General features: G+C 62.5%; 1 protein-coding gene across 5 annotated transcripts in view; it reads right to left on the bottom strand.

Moving 5' to 3' along the window:
- PTPRN2 (protein tyrosine phosphatase receptor type N2) overlaps nucleotides 1-12781 on the bottom strand; it is a 712067-nt gene that overhangs the window by 65455 nt on the left and 633831 nt on the right. For all 5 annotated transcript variants that reach the window (XM_079150661.1, XM_079150657.1, XM_079150659.1 and 2 more), the window contains one exon: nucleotides 686-880. In XM_079150661.1, coding sequence (XP_079006787.1) covers nucleotides 686-880 — 195 coding nt within the window. The remainder of the gene's footprint in view (nucleotides 1-685; nucleotides 881-12781) is intronic.

Here is a 12781-nt window from a genome sequence, read left to right as displayed (position 1 = left end):
TTGGTGCACCAGAGGATGTCCACAGTGTGGACAGGGACATGGCCGCTGGCCTCAGGTCTCAGCTTCCCTGCCCGAGAGCCAGGAGACAGCCTCAAGCAGAGCTAGACTACCAACTCCTGATGGAACCGATACTGACAGGCACCGAGGGGCAGCTCACAGCCCCTGCGCAGGGTCACTTCTGCGGGGACGGGATGCGGGGCCGGCGCAATCCCGTGGAAGGCACTGGGGTTTCAGCCGCGAGCCGCCCCACAGCAGCTCCTGCCGGCCCCTGCTCCGCTGGGCTGCTGGCCAACGCGGTCCCGATCCCAGTCACCTCCAGGTGTGAGCCACACACGAGTGCGGAGCCTGGGGTCCTGGGGTGAAGAGGCGACTGTCACTCATTACTCAGAAAGCTGCATGCAGTAGGTGCTAACAGACGTGTGACTCCTCAGCTGAGCACAGGGGGCCAATGTACCACCCTAGGCACGGCGTGGTCAAGACTGTGGTGTGGGGCGGCCCCTCCAGAGGAGCAGCTCCCCATGGGCTGAGGGGCTCAGGTGCAGCCCAGGGCTTGCAGGGAGGCGAGGTCCCTGGCCTGTCCCCAGGAGGAAGCTCGCCAAGGCGAGGCCACAGGAGGGAGGCTCCATGGCCTCCCTCGCCTCCTCGACCAAGGGTCAGCGCGACTGCCCACAGAGGACGCCCTTACCAGGATCATGTGGCCGGTGGAGATGTCCATGTCGGGCTGGACGGGTTCTTCCGACCAGGACGAGGTGCTGCTCCGTGCAGATGGGCTGGGCATCGGCCCATCGCTGACCTGTGACGAGACGCTATTGATGCGGGATGTGTGGGGGCCCTCGGGCCGTTCTGGGGGCCGGGCGGCCATGCGCTGGCGGCACAACTCCTGGAAGACAGGGAGACAGGGTCAGGGGCGTCGTGGCCTCGAGGAAGGCTGCAGGCCAGGAGCCGGGGCAGACGAGACCCTCTCCCGTCAGCCTGTCCAGAGAGTCGAGGCGGCGCTGCTGAGACGGCACCGGGGTCACCAGGACACCCTGCACGGCCCACCATGGGACCCCGGCAGCACATGGTGGTGCCCCTTCTCCACACGGGAGCAGGCTGGCGGGAGACCAGGACACACCCACAGACTCGGGGGCTGGGACGCCGACTGCTGCAGGTACGCCGGGCTCGGGGTCTGCTCTCGGGCGCGCCGGGCTTTACGAGCCCCACACGGATGCCGCCACCGGAGTGGGGCCGACTCGTTTCAAAGCTGCTTTCTCTTCCCCGACAACCGCTCTCGGGCAGGCCGTGTGTGGTCCGGCGCCCGGCTGGCCAAGACCTGCAGAGCTGCCCTGGAGGCGCTGTCCCTATGGCGAAGGCCCCCACGGGAGCCCCGTCCCTCTGCCCAGCAAGAATGACCAGTGGGAGTGCAGGGGGGAATCTCAGCCATGGACGGGCTGGAACCAGAGGTGGAACCATGAAACCAGAGGTGCTGGGAGCAGCCAGGGCTGTCCCCGTCCACCTCGCTGCCTGGCTTTGGGGGCAGCTGACTGGTATGTGCCCTGCCGGTGTGGGCTTGGCTCAAGACCGAGGCCGGGGGTGTTGCCCTCCTGCTGGCCCTGGGCTGCCATTTTCCTTGGGCTTAAAGGGCCCTGGAAACCCACTGGGCCCCCATGGAGGACACCCCCTGCCTGCTGGGCCATCTGAAGGTGGACAGCCTGAGCCCTGGGTGCTCTTCCCAGGTGAGGCGCAGCAGGGCACAGTGGCCCTGAGCCAGGCTGGCGTCCCCACAGAGCCCCTGACAATGGCAGGGACCACCACGGCACGTGGAGGAGGCGGAGGGGAAAGGGGGACTTGAGATGCTGGCCGTGGGCAGGGCGGGCCCGTGGGGGAACAGCAAGGGTGACCGGGCCCCACCCGCCTCCTTCTCCCTCTGTGGCCAGGTCCCTGTCAGCTCCTGGGTCCCTTCAGACACCAAGTTTGTTTACAAAAGCAAAATAAAACCACCGAGGTTCTGAGAATCTCAAAAACAAGGAAAGCAAACAGACCAAAGCCCCGCCCTGCAGGGCCGGCCTACGTGCTTTGTGGCAGCAGTGACAAGCCCAGGCGGTCCCTGTGACCCTCTGTGTACGGGCGCTCCCTGGTCAGGGGAGGGGCACCAGGAAGGGCTCCGCAGGAAGGCCCACCCACCCAGCAGCCAAGCAGCCCGGCCCAGGCCGGGCACTCCAGTTCTCTGGAGAGGGGATGGGGACAGGGCTGTGGGCGCCTGGGGCCAGTGGACATTGCCAGCACACGCCCCTGCTGTTCACGTGGCAGGAGCAAGGCACGAGCGGGCTTCACCCTTCCCTCCCCCTGAGCAACAGCCCAGGCCCACGTGCTGGGTCCCTGCTCAGCCGTGTGCCACCCTGGGGAAATGGTCACAGTCTTTGACCGCTGTCTTTTCTCCATGTTAAGAGTGGACACACAGGGCTGTTGTGAAGATGGACAGCGCCCACCTGTGCAGTGGTCAGCATGGCGCCCGCTCCGGGACAACCTGCAGCACACCCTTAAACCGTCCCCGTCAGTGCAAGAAAATCAGACAGTTCTTTGGGCCTGAAGGAAACTCGCGGGTGGGCAAGCTCAGGCTGGGGCTGGTGCGGCCACCCCTCCTGGTCTGCCGTGGCGTGGCGTGGGAAGAGGCGCTGTGGCTGGTGGCTCAGGGACGCCCCGCAGGCTCAGGCCGGAGCTGCTGCCGGGGACACTCACTGCCCGTTCTCGCGTTCTCGTGGGAGTGTCTGGCGCTGAGCCGAGCAGGAGCCTGAAGCGGGGCCAGCGGCTGGGCGTGCCAGGGTGCCCCTTGCCTGCAGGGAGTGCTGCGGAGGAGGACGGCCCTCCCACGGCGAGGAGGCCCCCACCCCAGCTCGGGGGCCAGCCTGCTCCTCCTGGCGCAGCTCTTTGGGGCAGGCTGTGGAGGAGCGGCACTGCCCTGCAGCCTCCACGGAGGCCTGGGCAGCTGGGTGCTGATTCTGGACTGAGGAGTGAGCCTTCTGGTGTCCACGCAGAAGGACTCAGACAGCTGACCCCTGAGGAGACGGGGCTGGAAAGTGTGCAGGAGGGCGAGGAGGGTGGGAAGGGGGCCCTGGCCGAGGGACTCCTGGGCTCCGGCTCCGTAAACTGCCACCAGCCCCTGGGGACAGTGCAGGAGATGCAGTGGGTACATTTCTCAGGCTGCACGGAGCTCGTCTGCCTCCAGCTGACAGACAGAGGCATTGGGCCGAAGCTGCCAGCAGGGCTCAGACAGGAGAGGGCTGCGCCCCACCCAGCGCCCAAAGACCCTGACATGAGGGCGCGGCAGGCGGCTTCCGGGGCTGCGGGTCGGCGTTGCTCCTGGCCAGCTTCCAGGGCTGTCTGTCGGTCGGCAGCACCTGAGCCAGCAGGCCTGGTCTGGCTGGCGGTGGCGAGGGCTCACTGCCTCAGCTCCTGAGGACGGAGGTGGCAATACCCACCTCACGGCTGTCGCGAGGATGAGATGCCCTGCTCCCAGCAGCTGGCATGCACTGGGCTTCTCCAGTGCTGGCCCATCATCTGCCCAGCACCCATCTGTCCAGCACAGCTGTGCGTGCCAGGCTGGCGATGCCCAGGCCTGCCCTCCCTGTGCTTGCCGTTCACCTGGGACGCGCACAGGGGCCATACTGAGCTGTCCTGGGCAGGGCGGCTGTGGGACCGTGGGGCCCTTCCCGAGTGGGGGTCAGCGTGGGAGGTCTGAGCTGGGACTCAGGTGGGCCTCCTCCTCGGAGGAGCTGCATGCAGCTTCCAGATGGTGGACCTGCGGGGAGGGAGGTGACTCCTTGGCCGTGGCGCTGCTGCCTCCCTTGGCACCCTCCTTCTAGCTGCTTCATGGGAAGAGTTTTCTGGAAGGGAGCCCCCAGCCTGCCCACTAGTTGGAGATGGTGCTTTCCCAGCATGGCTCCTCTTGCCTTGGGGGCCCAGCGTCCAAGCCTTGCCCTGGACGGCTCTGAAGAGACCGTGTTCGCAGGCCTTGATGTCTCCATCAGCCTGCTGTCCAGTCAGACGGTCCCGTGACGGAAGCTTTCCGGGGCTACTCAGAGACTCGGCAGCTTCCACCTGCATCCCAGGTATCCTGAAGCCCCTCAGCCCAGGTAGGCAGGCGGCCCCTCTGCCCCCTCTCTGTGCTCCTGACGGGAGACGGGCACCAGCCCCTCGGGGAGGTAACCATGCAGGCGTCACATGCCTGGAAACCGTGAAGACTGACCAGGAGAGAACACACCTTGGCGAGGAGGTCCTGTGTTCCTGGAGGGCAGGCAGCAGGCCCCTTCTGGGAGGCACAGCACCCACCAAGGCCTCTGAAGTGCCCACGTCCCACCACCCTCACTGTGGGCCCTCCCAGGTCGGGACCCTGTCTCACGCAGCTCCTGGGCCCTGGGGGTGTCCCATGGCCCACAGGAGCCGTGGGACAGGAGGGGCCCGGAGTTGTCCCTGTGCTGCGCCTGCTGCAGGGGAGCCCCAGGGGCCTGGACGTGGCTCATCAGCAGCCAACAGGAAGGCCGAGCTCACCGGTCTCCACACTGCACTTCACAGCTGGCTCGTTCCTGCGGCCAGGAACCAGCTTCCACAGGAGTGCAGAAACAGCTGTGCAGGCTAGAGGCTTCACGATGGCAAGGTTGGGCGGGAGGCGTCCCTGGCTCCTGGCTCCCCTCCAAGTGTGTGGCCAGGGTGCTCCCGTGTCCCCCTCCTGGGACTGTGGCCAGTGTGTCTGTGCTCCTCACTTCAGAAGCACCACCTGTGCCTGATAGGGGCATCATGTCCCCAGAGAGACAACCCAGGACATGAGTCGCTGGCCCCAGGAGGTGGGGGTGGGGGGTGGGCACCAGCATCTGTTCAGGAGGAGACGTGACGCTGACAGCCGAGCGGCTGTCAGGGAGCTGCAGCCGGCTGGGGACCCCTGCTCACGTCCCTGTGTTCCCAGCCTCCTCGAGGCCACGCACTCGACAGAAACCCCTGCCAGCACAGCGGGCGGCAGGAGTGGCCTGGCCAGCAAACATTCTGAAGTCCTATTCCGAGAGGTGAGTTTAAAATAGAGCTGAGAGCTGGGGAGCATCTCATCTGAGCAAAAGACAGCCAATAATGCTGAGTCAACAATGGGGCAGGCTGCAGTGACCTGGAGACCCGCCGACTACCTTCTGAATCCCCATTAAATGCTGGCAGCAAGCAGGAAGGGCACCGTCCACCCCGCAGCAGGACTCCCGGATCACAAGCCCATCGAAGGCAGGCCTGGCCAGCGGAGGTGCGGACTCAGGGAAGTCACCCCCAAACCTGCCAGTGCAGCTGGCGGGGCCAGGACTTCCTCTGCATGGCTCTGCTGTGGATGCAGAGGGGCTTTGGAGACTAGGTCTTCACTCAGCTGGACAGAAGGCCCAGCCACTTCACTCTGGAAAAACAAGCAAACCTAGAGGAAGTCTGAGATTCAGGCTGTCCAGTTACTGTAAAGAAGGACTCTGGGACACCACAGTGACTTGGGTGATTGGAGCAGGTGGCTTGCTAGCCCTGGGTTCACCAAGACCTCTGTGGTCTCTGCACCACCCTGTGGCTTGGCGACCACAGGCGCATATGCAGAAGGAAGGCCACAGCAGCTCTGCCCACCACAGATGCCTAGCAGACTCAAGGAGAACCCACAGGACTCCCTCTGGGCGGCTCGCGGCACCCCAGCACGGCCTGAACCATGGCTTGCGCCGCACCCTCAGCCAGGTGTCTCCAGCCTTCCCAGTGCAGGGGAGTTTGACCAAATTGGTCTTTTCTTATACCATTTGCTCCTCTTCAACAGGCACAAAGGGAGAGAAAGTTGAGGAATGTGTTCACTCGGAGCTGCAGAGAGCAGAGGGAGCTCTTGCCCCACATTGCACCGTGCGCCTCAGGGCATGCACCCCAGGAAAGGGCGCGTGTCTCCAGGAGGCTGGCCACCCAGGACGGCCGCGGCCCAGCTGGTGGCAGCCCGGCCTCTGTTGGGTAGCGAGAAGTCAGAGGACCACTGACGCCTGTCACCACAGGGGCTAATGGGAAGGTGCATGGACGGTGACAGAGGACGTAAGCCTGCAGGTGGTGTCCGCAGGAAGGGTCACGTTCTCAGGGAGCAAGTAACCCAGAGATGTTGGCCTCTTAGAAAGGGGTCCCACAGCAGAAAAGGAACCCCTCTACTGGTGGGGAAGACAGGCCCAAGCAGATGTGCACCGTGGCAGCGGGATGTGGTGGTTCAGGGCCAGGACACTGGGGTCAGGTGGCCCAGGCCTGGACCCCAGCTCTGCCCTCACAGTGGGTGGCACTGGACAAGTGACTCAGTTCTGTGATCTGTCCACTGGGGACAAGAACAGAGCCGCTCCGCCTGGTGCCAGGAGGATTCCAGGTTACTGCCCGGTGCACACACCCCAGTGCTGGGCCTGCCCAACACTGGGCACCAGCACATGGCCAGGGCTGAAGGTGTGGCGACATCTCCACCAGGGCCACCTCACACCCCGGGTAACTTCTGACTGCTCCTCCCGCCCAGGAGGCCCTCCCCATTCCCAGGTGCAGCCAGAGCTCGTCCGCTCCACCTCCTCACGGGGAAGTGCTCCACCACTGAGGGACCAGGAAGCTTGTGCCACTCCCTGAGTCACCTGTGGATCACTTGGTGCCAAGGGAGCTACCCAGAGGTCTGCCCGGGCATGGCTCTCCATCACGAAGACGCACTCCGTGGATCTTGGCACAGTGTGGTGCTGCCTGCAAACTCAGAGCCAGCCAGGAAGTGGAGGGCACACCAGCCCAGGCTGCCGAAGCCCATGCCAACTCCCGCAGACAGAGCCTGCATCCTGCGCGGGGCTGGGCTCCCGAGCAGCACCCGCACAGTGCCCACCACTCGTGCCCGCAAGGACCGGCACAGGCCCGGGAAGCTGCATGTCTTCAGAGGAAATCCTCAGAGCGTAGGGATGCAGATTCCACAGAGAGCAGCAGACACAGTCCCGACACCGTGGCCACCGCCCTCTGCACAAGCACTTGCATCTGATGCGGCTGAGCCAAGGCCCGGAGGCTTCTGAAGAGCCCCCCAAGCATTTCATACTTCTTTATGCCACAATTTGCAAAGTAAGTTGAATAGGATTCTGGGGGCAGAAATTCATCCATACACACAATAATGCAAATGTCTCATTTCTCCACTCTGCCTCTGATGGGGGAAAATTACAGAGAGCGGGATCACTCAGAGAGAAAAGACCTGTCATTCTCGAATTCCGCCAAAAGACCAAGACTACAAAGGCTCAAGAAAAGCTCTCCGCACCTTTCCAGGAATGGCCGGAACAAAGCAGCGCACTGCCCAAGTGTGCACACAAAGGATGCCTGGGATTTTTGGGGTTGTTTGGGCAGCATAATTAGTAGTAACAGGACAAGACTAAGGAACAGGCTCACAAAGCCGTGGAGGAAAGAGCGTTCATTAGGGTGTGCTGGGAGGACGAAGGCCAATTACTTCCAGCCTGGGTAAAACACCCGGAGAACGTGCTGAGCGGGAGCAGCCCTGGGGAGGGGCCCGGCCTCCAGAGCCCGGCGGCAGCACAACCGCCCACAGCAGGAGCCCCAGCAGCTCCGGGGCTGCGGAGCACGTGACCACAGGGAAGCCTTATCATAGAGAGTCAGAGCTCACGAGTAAATACAGCCAGGAGAAACCCTGAAATAGCAGGCACTGAATTATTCATGGTGGCTTTGGATCTCGGGTGGAATCACGGGCGGCTTTTATTTTATTTTGCTTATTTGTATTTTCTAAATTGAACATGTACTACTTTGTAATAAGAAAAACCAATACAAGGTATGCTTAAAACAAAATCCTACATTCAGTGCGATTAAAATCAAGCGGTCTGTTTAGAAAGTACTAGTGGGAGGCGGACCCTGGAGGCGGCAGCCCAGGCACCCTCCTGGCCCCGCACAGCCCTCCTGGGGCAGCGTCCGTGTCCTCGCCCACCTGACCGACAGCGAAGGGGCTGCTGTGCTCCAGGCTGCCTTACCAGAGCTGCTTCATGACACTGTCCCCACTGCCAGCCCGTGGACTGCTCCGCTCTGCACATGCTGGGAGCACCCCAGCACCCAAGGATACATGGGGTGCGAGGCACGTCAGGATGGGAGGGAGCCCCCGCTTGGAGGTCAGAGCCACAGTGGACCCGCCAGGCAGGCTGGCCCTGAGCTGACCGGACTGCACTGGTTCCCTTCGCTTGCGCGCACACTGCAGGGAGAAGCCCCTCCTCAGGCAGCTCCTGAGCCAGGCTCAGAGACCTGCTGGGCCACAGAAAGGAACAGCTTTGGAGCCACCCCAGGCCAGCCCCTCCTTCTCGCCATCCCCGGGGAGGCTGGCTGAGAACCTGCGCACTACACACCTGGGCTCCACAAGTGGAGCAGCCGTGTCCCCATCGTGTGCTGGGCAACCTGTTGGTGAAGTAACAGTCACTCTGGGGTGGATGGTGCTCACCAGTCCACAGGTGCTTCCTCAAAATGAGACCTAAAGGCACAGACTCACCCTGACCACGTGAGTGAAGGCTAACTTGAGGACTCCTGTAGCCCTGGCGTGCTGCCGTCCACCTCCCTGGGCCCGCCGCCCTGCTCTGCTCGGGGCTCAAGCTTGCTCAGCACACTCTGCCCCCACTCGGCAGCACAGTCGTTCTGACAGTGTTCTGTCCTCTTCAGTGACCCCTGGGCCCCGGGGCTTCAGGAAGCAGAGCTGGTGCCAACACACTCGGGCCTGGGCGTGAGCCCACCAAGGGCAGGCCACCAGGGAGCGGGAATTGGGTCCTGCCACCAAGGGCTCCTTGGTGCCAGACTACATGAGTGCTGTGTTCCCTTCTCTTGACCCCGGGGTTACCATCCTGCCTCGCTCCTCTGCAGTTAGCATGGTGTCTCGAGGTGAGAACTTGAAAGTCATTCAGCATGCTCAACTACAGCTGGAAGTTGCGGATGTACCCAAAATGGAAGCCACCGTCTCTCTTTAAAGACTTCATTTGCTGGTTTCCTATTGATCAGACTGAAATCAGAAGAGTATAGAACCAAGACCAGGAGGGAGCACGATGACAAGAAGCATCCTCTCCTCACACAAGCCACATTCAGGGTGGGCTTCTGTCACCATCTGCGTGCGCTGGCTGAGGCAGAAACCTCAGAGGTGGGGAAGAGCATTTCTGAAGAACACCCGTGACAGTCCCAGCCACTCCTGCAGGCCTGGGCAGCCCAGCAGAACCCCTGTGGCCAGGACGCCACTGCAAGACAGACCGCCTGGACCTCAACTCCAGCCTGCCAGCTGAGTGCCCCAAAGCCAGGCCCCAAGGCCAGGCCCCAAAGCCAGGGCCCCAAAGCCAGGCCCCAAAGCCAGGGCCCCAAAGCCAGGGCCCCAAAGCCAGGGCCCAAAGCCAGGGCCCCAAAGCCAGAGCCCCAAAACCAGGGCCCCAAAGCCAGGCCCCAAAGCCAGGGCCCAAAGCAAGGCCCCAAAGCCAGGGCCCCAAAGCCAGGCCCCAAAGCCGGGCCCCAAAGCCAGGCCCCAAAGCCAGGCCCCAAAGCCAGGCCCCAAAGCCAGGGCCCCAAAGCCAGGCCCCAAAGCCAGGGCCCCAAAGCCAGGGCCCCAAAGCCGGGCCCCAAAGCCAGGGCCCCAAAGCCAGGCCCCAAAGCCAGGGCCCCAAAGCCAGGCCCCAAAGCCAGGGCCCCAAAGCCAGGGCCCCAAAGCCGGGCCCCAAAGCCAGGGCCCCAAAGCCGGGCCCCAAAGCCAGGGCCCCAAAGCCGGGCCCCAAAGCCAGGCCCCAAAGCCAGGCCCCAAAGCCAGGGCCCCAAAGCCAGGCCCCAAATCCAGGCCCCAAAGCCAGGGCCACACAGTCATCTCCAATCTGAAACAGCCACCTCAGTAAGAAACACACCAGCTGCCTTTTCAGGGGCGGCCGCTCTCCACAAACCTGCTGCCACCTTCCTCACACTCTGCTCAAGAGTGACGGACGGTCGTCACCTGTCATCACTGACACAGTGACCGGCCACATCCACAGCACACCGCATCTGCTGACTGTTTCTGGCATGCTGGGCACTGCTCGGGACGCTGCTTGAGAGTTCTAAATGGCCCCTTCCAAGTGTCCAGTTCAACTTGCCCGTGGTTCTTATTGAGCACCTGAGGCCCCACTAGGTGCTGTCCCTTAGGCAGACGGGAACAGGGCAAGCGGAAGGATCAGCTGGCCGCTCACCCAGGTCTGCCTAGCCCCAACGGGAAGTCGCTCTGACAGGAAGAGGAACCCTACTGTCTGGTCCCCTGGGCTTGACTGGGGTCCCACACTCCAGGGTTGACAGATGGGGATGGTGGGAGAGGAGGGGTGGGCTTTCTAAGTGTGGGAGCTCGGGACAAAGGCTCAGGAGGGAGAGGGGCACGGGGCATTTCAGGCTGGAAGGAGTGCCCAGGACACAAAAGGTATTCACGTCCCCCATTCTGCCGCTGCTTAATTAAGCCAAAGGGCAGGCGTGGGTGCTGAAGCCGCTGCTCCTACGTTCTCAGACACTGCACGTCGTTTGGGCCCAATCACCCTACCTGATACTGGCTGAGTGGCGATCCTACTGTGCAAGGCCCCAGCGTGCCCGAGGGCCGGTCTGGGACTGCGGGCAGAGCCCTTTGACCCCATCTCAGGCAGCTCGGCCCTGACCTGGGGGCACAGGGCTCTGGGTGCAGGGCCCACCAGTTTCTAGACATCTGTCCTCTGCACCGGAGGGGCAGGTGCTTCCAGGAGGGCGTCCAGCAAGCAGGGCTTTGTTTCTAGAGTGAGGGTCCACGGCGGGCGAGCCCGGGGAGCAGCCGGGGAGGGGCACCCTGGGCTCTGCAGCGCAGCACCAGGTCTGCCTGTGGTCTCGCTGGGGCCCTTGAGGCAAGCAGACTTAAGGTGAGCCTGAGAAGAGCCGCCTGCAACCACAGGCAGGGAGCCTGGAGAGGCAGAGCTCGCCCGTGACCTTGGGAGCAGCACTCAAGGGCAGAGGAGGCCCAGGCTCCACAGCAACCAGCGTTTTCTCATGATTCAAAGGTAGGATCCGTGACTCTTAGTATTTTTATGGTCCTTGAATCTGGGAGAGGAAGAGAAAGCCATGGGGTGGGACGATCCCAACGCCTGGACGCCATGGGGTGGGACGATCCCGACGCCTGGACGCCAGGCACAACTTCCACTTTGATCATTTTGTTTTAGAAACAGGTCTGCATTTTATTTCTTCCCACTTAAAAACATATTTTAAAAAGCCTGTTTTGTGGTGCCGGGGCTCACCCAGGGCCTCACGCATGCTTGCCAAGTGTTCTACCATTGGGCTGAAGCCCCAGACCCCAAAGCATCTTGATGTCTGGCTTAGGTGTTTCAGAAGCCAACAAAGGGGAAATTTTAGGGGTGCTCCTTTATGTAAATTTATTCTTCTGCTTCACTATCTTTGCAAAAATGGGGAAATGCTGTGATGTTTGATCACAGAACAAACCCGACTTCCTCCTCCCATCAGAGGATCTAGGTCTAGTTCTGCGTTGGTGTGACGACATCCTGCATGCTACTTACGAAGCTCCTACCTGATCTGCTACTAACGTCACAAAGTCGATCAAGGTCAGATCTGTTTCAGACCTGTACTCCTCATCCCCATCTCACGACCTGGCCTCTGCTTGCTCACGTAGCCCTGATGACCACACAATTGTGCACACAGACACACACTGGACACCTGATCTTGCTGGTTGCATTATTTTATGTCTTTAAAGATCTCGAAAGACTGCCCGTTCACCCTGCCTCTCTAGTCAGAGTTCCTCTGCAGGGGCGCACCTGCCACCTTCCACTCCAGCCCCCACCCCGTCTCCCCAGGTTGAAGCCTCCATGGAGACTCACACCAGGAACCACCACGCTTAGAACAACGAGCAGTGGAGTGAACATGGCGAGCCGCCTCAGGAGCAGGGCAGTCCTTAGACTGGTGGGCACCGTGATGCCCACGGACTGCCCACCCAGGCTCCCAGGAAGGACGGTGGCCTGCTCTCGCCCCGCCACCTGCCTTGGCCCTGCCCAGACTTCTTTCTCTCCTCTTGACAGAAGCCTTGGCCTGGGGAAGACTTTTCCCAGCCGCCTCTTCTGCTGTTCCCAGCCTCCGCCTGCTCCGAGGCCCCTGCTGGCCACCCTGGGCCGCCAGGCATCACCAGAGCATCCCCCGCTCTACATCAAATGTGGGCTGATCCTGCTTGTGGAAAGCCAGGTGCAACGAGGCCCTATTGGTTGAAAAGTGTGACTTTGCTCTCCTCCTGAGCACCTGAGGATTCCCAAGGCCTCCACCCCTCAGGGGTGACCCACCTGTGAGCAGGGTCCTGGGGCAGAAACCGGCACCGGTGCAGCTGCCAGCTCGGCTGGAAAGAGCGGAACACCCAGAACCCTAGCCCTACGAGGCTGGGACAAGGGTGAGGCCGCCGGGGGCCCCCGGCTGGCAGGAGCCACAGCCAGGCACTGTCAGCACTTGGGCCCTCCCCGCTGGAGCTGCTGAGGTGGCCTTCCTCCTCTGGGTCTTTGCCAGCTTCGCCTTGGATACCTGGGGTGCTCTCTCCTGCCTGCCTCCGGGTTTGACCGTGCTGGGCTTTTCCAGAGCTGCCCCTTCGGCAGGTTCCGTCGCTGCCAGGGCCCCTCCCCTTCCACGTGCAGAGTGCCACCTCCTCTCCTGCCTGTGCATGTCAGGGTCAAGAGCGGGCCTGGCTGTTGCCAGGGGGCTGCTGTGTCCTGCAGTGGACCCTGCCACGGCAGCACTCCTCTCTTGCCCCGGCCGGCCGGGGGGAACGCGCTTGCCTGCA

Source organism: Sciurus vulgaris (genome assembly GCF_902686455.1).
Source record: "Sciurus vulgaris genome assembly, chromosome: 8".
Lineage (NCBI taxonomy): Eukaryota > Metazoa > Chordata > Mammalia > Rodentia > Sciuridae > Sciurus > Sciurus vulgaris.
This window is presented reverse-complemented; position numbering and strand designations above follow the sequence as displayed.